Source organism: Amblyraja radiata, chromosome 6 (genome assembly GCF_010909765.2).
Source record: "Amblyraja radiata isolate CabotCenter1 chromosome 6, sAmbRad1.1.pri, whole genome shotgun sequence".
Lineage (NCBI taxonomy): Eukaryota > Metazoa > Chordata > Chondrichthyes > Rajiformes > Rajidae > Amblyraja > Amblyraja radiata.
Window position 1 is genome coordinate 8,155,989 of NC_045961.1, and position 7,420 is coordinate 8,163,408.

Consider the following 7,420-nt stretch of genomic DNA (forward strand, 5'->3'; position numbering starts at 1 on the left):
TATTCATTCGTTCACTAAATCAATCAATAAATAACCTTCAATCAATAAATTGGTCTGAAGAAGGGTCTCGTCCCGAAACGTCACCCATTTCCTTCGCTCCGTAGATGCTGCCTCACCCGCTGAGTTTCTCCAGCATTTTTGTCTACCTTCGATTGTTCCAGCATCTGCAGTTCTTTCTTGAACGAATAAATAACAATAAATCACCATAATCAGGCCCTCTCGGGGGGGAGGGGGGGAGGGGGGGGGAGGGGCAGAGGTGGGGGTGAACCAGGGCCATTTGGCATGGGTCTCAGGCCTGTCTGCTTCAAAGAGGGCTCACATTTTGAGACATTACACTAGATATTTGTGGTTTGGGGCCCTCTAAAATTGAAATTGGCCTGGGCCTCAGTTCATCTAGATTAGATTAGATAGCCTTTATTGTCATTCAGACCGAAGTCTGAATGAAATTGCAGCAGTCATACATACAATACAATACAATAAAAAACAACAATAAACACATATTAACATCCACCACAGTGAGTCCACCCAACATCTCCTCACTGTGATGGAGGCAAAAGTCTTAGGTCTCCAGTCTCTTCCCTCCTCTTCTCCCTCTGCGCTGAGGCGATACCCCCCGGGCGATGTTACAACTGTCCCGCGGCTCAAACACCGCGGCCCGGGGTGGTCGAAGGGTGAGAGGGCCTGACCATAATAGTGCATAGAAACATAGAAAATAGATGCAGGAGGAGGCCATTCGGCCCTTCGAGTCAGCACCGCCATTCATTGTGATCATGGCTGATCGTCCCCTATCAATAACCCGTGCCTGCCTTCTCCCCATATCCCTTGACTCCACTAGCCCCTAGAGCTCTATCTAACTCTCTCTTAAATCCATCCAGTGACTTGGCCTCCACTGCCCTCTGTGGCAGGGAATTCCACAAATTCACAACTCTCTGGGTGAAAAGGTGTTTGGATCACAAAGCCGCCCCTTGTTTTTGTGTGTTCCAGGTTTGGTGTCTTCTGATAAGGAGAGTGCAAAATATTTATTGAAGCAGGAAGGGGGTGGCAATGTGGCGGTCATTGCCATTGGAGGGGCTCCTGAGGCGTTGGATGCCCGACCAGGGGCGTTTACACTGCAGGTGAAGAACAGGAAAGGCTTCTGCAAACTTGCTCTGCAGTTCGGGTAAGTTGCATAACATCACGAGGGGAATTTGTGGCGTCATACAGCGTGGAAACAGGCCCTTCGGTCTGAAGAAGGGTCTCCACCCGAAACGTCGCCTGTTGCTTCTCTCATGTCCCGCCGAGTTACCCCAGCTCTTTGTGTCTATCTTCAGCCCAACCTGCCCTCACTGATCAATATGCCCCATCTACACTCGTCCCACCTGCCCATATCCTTCGAAGATAGACACAGATCTAAGTGCTGGAGTAACTCAGCTGGTCAGGCATCATCTCTGCAGAAGAAGGATGGGTGACGTTTCGAATCGGGGACCCTTCCTTCAGGCTCCTTCTGAACCCTATCCGTGGTGGGGATAAACGTGAGGTTATCCATTTTGGTGGCAAAAACAGGAAGGCAGATTACTATCTAAATGGCATCAAGTTGGGAAAAGGGGAAGTACAACGGGATCTGGGGGTCCTTGTACATCAGTCTATGAAAGTAAGCATGCAGGTACAGCAGGCAGTGAAGAAAGGGAATGGCATGTTGGCCTTTATTACAAGAGGAATCGAATATAGGAGCAAAGAGGTCCTTCTGCAGTTGTACAGGGCCCTAATGAGACCACACCTGGAGTATTGTGTCCAGTTTTGGTCCCCTAATTTGAGGAAGGACATTCTTGCTATTGAGGGGGTGCAGCGTAGGTTTACAAGGTTGATTCCCGGGATGGCGGGACTGTCATATGCTGAGAGAATGGAGCAGCTGGGCTTGTACACTCTGGAGTTTAGAAGGATGAGAGGGTATCTTATTGAAACATATAAGATTGTTAAGGGTTTGGACACGCTAGAGGCAGGAAACATGTTCCCGATGTTGGGGGAGTCCAGAACCAGGGGCCACAGTTTAAGAATAAGGGGTAAGCCATTTAGAACGGAGACGAGGAAACACTTTTTCACACAGAGAGTTGTGAGTCTGTGGAATTCAATGTGATCATGGCTGATGATCCCCAATCAGTACCCCGTTCCTGCCTTATCCCCATATCCCCTGACTCTGCTATTTTTAAGAGCCCTATCTAGCTCTCTCTTGAAAGCATCCAGAGAACCTGCCTCCACCGCCCTCTGAGGCACAGGTTTGTGGATTAATTGGCTTGGTGTAAATGTAACATTGTCCCTGGTGTTTGTGGGATAGTGTCAGTAGAAACATAGAAACATAGAAAAATAGGTGCAGGAGTAGGCCATGCAGCCCTTCGAGCCAGCACCACCATTCAATGTGATCATGGCTGATCATCCCCAATCAGTACCCTGTTCCTGCTTTCTCCCCATATCCCTTGATTCCGTTAGCCCCAAGAGCTAAATCTAACTCCCTGTTGAAAACATCCAGTGAATCGGCCTCCACTGCCTTCTGTGGCAGAGAGTTCCACAGATTCACAACACTCTCTGGGTGAGAACGTTGTGTGCGGGAGGGATCGCTGGTCGGTGGGGACTCGGTGGGCCGGAGGGCCTATATCTGCGCTGTATCTCTCAACCAAACCAAACTGAATATGTGACGTTTTGACCTCCAGCGTCGCCCTCGTCCCTGTCTTTTCCTTCGGGGAGAATGAGGTGTTCGATCAGGTGAACAATCCCAAGGGATCGTTCCTGAGGAGACTCCAGGAACGACTCCAGGCGTTGATGGGAATATCGCTCCCTCTGTTCCACGCCCGAGGAGTCTTCCAGTACAGCTTTGGACTCATCCCGTACCGGAAATCCATTCACACCATCGGTAAGTAGCACCCACTCCACTAGACGTTTTCCAAGAGGTTTCAGCTGGATAGGGCGCAGAGAAGGTTTACTAGGTCACGAGGGCCTGAGCTATAGGGAGAAGTTGAGCAGGCTGGGACTTTATTCCATGGAGTGTCTACGTTCTTAAGTTCTAGGAGCAGAATTAGGCCATTCAGCCCAACAAGTCTACTCCACCGTTCAATCATGGCTGATCTATCTCTCTCTCTCTCAACCCCATTCTCCTGCCTTCTCCCATAACCCCTGACACCCGTACTAATCAAGAATCTGTCAATGAGTTGGAATTCTTCCCTTCCCTCCCGTACCACCCCCTCCCCGAGCACTTTCCGTTGCAACCGCAAGAGATGCAACACTTGTCCCTTTACCTCCCCCCTCGACTCCATCCAAGGACCCAAGCAGTCGTTCCAGGTGCGACAGAGGTTCACCTGCATCTCCTCCAACCTCATCTATTGCATCCGCTGCTCTAGGTGTCAGCTGCTCTACATCGGTGAGACTAAGCGGAGGCTTGGCGATCGCTTCGCCCAACACCTCCGCTCAGTCCGCAATAACCAACCTGATCTCCTGGTTGCTCAGCATTTCAACTCCCCCTCCCATTCCCCATCCGACCTCTCTGTCCTGGGTCTCCTCCATGGCCAGAGTGAGCAACACCGGACATTGGAGGAACAGCACCTCATATTCCGCTTGGGGAGTCTGCATCCTGCGGGCATGAACATTGAATTCTCCCAATTTTGTTAGCCCTTGCTGTCTCCTCCCCTTCCTCAGCCCTCGAGCTGTCTCCTCCCACCCTCCCATCCCTCAGCCCTCGGGCTCCAACTCCTCCTTTTTTTTTCTTCTCCCCCCCCCCCCCCTCCCATCAGTCTGAAGAAGGGTTTCGGCCCGAAATGTTGCCTATTTCCTTCGCTCCATATATGCTGCTGCACCCGCTGAGTTTCTCCAGCATTTTTGTGTACCTAAGAATCTGTCTATCTTCACCTAAAAAATATCCACTGACTTGGCCTCCACAGCCGTCTGTGGCAATGAGTTCCACCACCCTCCGGCTAAAGAAATTCCTCCCCATCTCCTTCATAAAGGAACATCCTGTTAATCTGAGGCTGTGCCCTCTGGTCCTAGACTCTCCCACTAGTGGAAACATCCTCTCCACATCCACTCCAACCAGGTCTGCGCTGGAAGATGAGGGGTGATCTTGAACCAGAGTATAAAATCATGAGAGGAAAAGATAGGGTTAATGAACAGTCTATTACCCAGAGTAGACAAAAATGCTGGAGAAACTCAGCGGGTGAGGCAGCATCTATGGAGCGAAGGAATAGGTGACGTTTCGGGTCGAGACCCTTCTGCATTTACCCAGAGTTGGGGAATCAAAAACCAGAGGACATAGGATTAAGGTGAGAGGGGAAAGATTTAATAGGAACCTGAGAGGTAATTTTTCCACACAGAGGGTGGTGGGTGTATGGAACGAGCTGCCAGAGGAGGTAATTGAGGCTGGGACTATCCCATTGTTTAAGCAACAGTGGGACAGGTACATGGATAGGACGGGTTTGGAGGGACATGGGTCAAACGCGGGCAGATGGGACTAGTGTAGCTGGGGCATGTTGGTCATCAGCCATGATCATATTGAATGGCGGAGCAGGCTTGAAGGGCCGAATGGCCTACTCCTGCACCTATTTTCTATAGTTCTATGTCACGGGCAAGTTGGGCCGAAGGGCCTGTTTCCACGCTGTATCACTCTGTGACTCTTAAGATTCTATGACCATACAACCTACATGTTTTTTTCTTGCAGTTGGCAAACCGATCGAAGTGGAGAGAAGTGAGAATCCAACACTGGTGGAAATCAACGAATTACATCAGAAGTACATCGAAGAACTCTCGAACCTCTTTGAGGAACATAAAACAAAATACAAGGTGCCTGAAGACAGACACCTAATCTTTACCTGAGCCCTGTTCAAATACATCGCCTCTCTCTTACTCTCCATATCTCTCACTCACTCTCTCTCTCTCTCTCTCTCTCTCTCTCTCTCTCTCTCTCTCTCTCTCTCTCTCTCTCTCTCTCTCTCTCAATAGACAATAGACAATAGGTACAGGAGTAGGCCATTCGGCCCTTCGAGCCAGCACCGCCATTCAATGTGATCATGGCTGATCATCCCCAATCAGTACCCCGTTCCTGCCTTCTCCCCATATCCCCTGACTCCGCTGTCTTTAAGAGCCCTATCTAACTCTCTCTTGTATCCAGAGAACCGGCCTCCACCACCCTCTGAGGCAGAGAATTCCACAGACTCACCACTCTCTGTGTGAAAAAGTGTTTCCTCATCTCCGTTCTAATTGGCTTAACCCCTTATTCTTAAACTGTGGCCCCTGGTTCTGGACTCCCCCAACATCGGGAACATGTTTCCTGCCTCTAGCGTGTCCAAACCCTTAATAATCTTATATGTTTCAATAAGATACCCTCTCATCCTTCTAAACTCCAGAGTGTACAAGCCCAGCTGCTCCATTCTCTCAGCATATGACAGTCCCGCCATCCCGGGAATTAACCTGGTAAACCTACGCTGCACTCCCTCAATAGCAAGAATGTCCTTCCTCAAATTAGGGGACCAAAACTGCACACAATACTCCAGATGTGGTCTCACTAGGGCCCTGTACAACTGCAGAAGGACCTCTTTGCTCCTACACTCTCTCTCTCACCTCATTTACTCAACGTGCACTATTTATCTCTCTGAAGATAGACACAAAAAGCTGGAATAACTCGGCGGGTCAGACAGGAATCCCTGGAGAAAACGGATGGGTGACGTTTCCGGTCGAAACTCTTCTTCAGACTGGTCACAACCCGCAACGTCACCCATTCCTTCTCCCCAGAGATGCTGCCTGTCCCACTGAGTTACTCCGGTATTTGGGTTGGTTTAAACCAGCATCTGCAATTCCTTCCTGCACTCTTTACCTTTGTTATCCTCTCTGCTTCACCTGCTTACTTTTTCCCACTCTCTCTTGCTCTCCCCCTCTCTCCCTCCCCCTCCCCCCTGTCCCTCTCTTTTCTCTCCTCCCTCTCTCTCCCCCTCTCTCCCCACCCTTCTCTCCTCCCTCTCTCTCTCTCACCTCCCTCTCTCTCTCTCACCACCGTCTCTCTCTCTCCCCTCTCCCCTTCTCTCTTCTCCCTCCCCCTCTCTCCCCTCTCCCTACCCCTCTCTCCCCTTCTCTCCCCTCCCTCTCACCTCTCTTTCCTCCCTCTCTCCCCTCTCTCCCCTCCTCTCTCCTTCTCTCTCACCTCTCTTTCCTCCCTCTCTCCCTCTCTCTTTCTCTCTCTCACCTCTCTTTCTCCCCTTCTCTCTCCTCCCGGTCTCCCCCATTCTCTCTCTCCCCTCTCTCCCTTCACTCTCTCCCGTTCTCTCTCCTCCCTCTCACTCTCTCCCTCTCCCTCTCTCTCTCTCTCTCTCCCTCCCTCTCTCTCTCCCACTCTCTCCCCCTCTCTCTCTCTCTCTCTCCCTCTCTCTCTCTCTCTCTCTCTCTCTCTCTCTCTCTCACACTCACTCACACACACACACACACACACACACACACACACACACACAAAACATCTCAACCATTCAAATCAGTTTTGGATTCTACAAGTTGGAATTCTCACGCTAATATTCACCATCATCTGGGCAAGTGTTGTCCAGATCACTTTCTCATTGATCTGTACACATACTGAGAAGAAACAGTGTGGACCTCACAGAAACTGCCCCTCCACGGAAGAAGGTAGCACCATCAGTTCTCTCCATGAAAGGGTAGACACTGCAGATGGAGATTCACGTGTGGAATGAACTAGATGCTGGAGGAACTCAGTGGGTCGGGCAGCGTCTGTGGAGGTGAAAGGATAGACAACGTTTCGGGTCGAGACCCAGCGTCAGGACTGACTGGCTACTCGGTATCGGACGACCACGTCGGCTTTGAACAGAGGCACGGTGAACTGCAGACGCTGGTTTACAAAATAAAAAGATACAAAGTGCTGGAGTAACTCCACGAGTCAGGTAGAACGTGGGTAGCTAACATTTCATGTCCGTGACGTCCTGAGACATAAGGTCGCCTATCCCTAGGGTAGATGGTGGAGTAACTCAGCGGGTCAGGTCGCCTCTCCATATTGAGTTACTACAGCATTTTGTGTCTATCTTCGAGGTAAACCAGCATCTACAGTTCCTTCCTACACATTTTGTCTGCTCCACTGCGAAATCAGAGATGCCTCCTGTCCTGCTGACTTACTCCGGCATTTTGTGCCTACGTTTGGTGTAAACCAGCACCTGCAGTTCCTTCCTACGTCACCTACCCATGTTCTCCAGGGATGCTGCCTCATGGACTGAATTATTCTAGCACATTGTATCTTGCGATGAACACTTTTTTCTTTGATAAAGTCCTAATGTCTAAGCCCAGTACTATGGAACAAATTCTGGTTAAGGTCACAGGTGATAGGAGCAGAATTAGGCCATTCGGCCCATCCAGTCTACTCCGCCATTCAATCATGGCTGATCCATCTCTCCCTCCTAACCCCATTCTC

The 7,420-nt window shown here is 50.3% G+C and overlaps 1 protein-coding gene across 1 annotated transcript in view; it reads left to right on the forward strand.

Moving 5' to 3' along the window:
* The window catches only part of mogat2 (monoacylglycerol O-acyltransferase 2), a 40,098-nt gene extending 35,241 nt beyond the window's left edge, over positions 1-4,857 (forward strand). The window contains exons 4-6 of the mRNA XM_033022117.1: positions 985-1,159; positions 2,685-2,884; positions 4,679-4,857. Of these exons, the coding sequence (XP_032878008.1) occupies positions 985-1,159; positions 2,685-2,884; positions 4,679-4,833 (530 nt within the window). The 3' untranslated portion in view covers positions 4,834-4,857. The remainder of the gene's footprint in view (positions 1-984; positions 1,160-2,684; positions 2,885-4,678) is intronic.
* Positions 4,858-7,420: the final 2,563 nt, after the last annotated feature.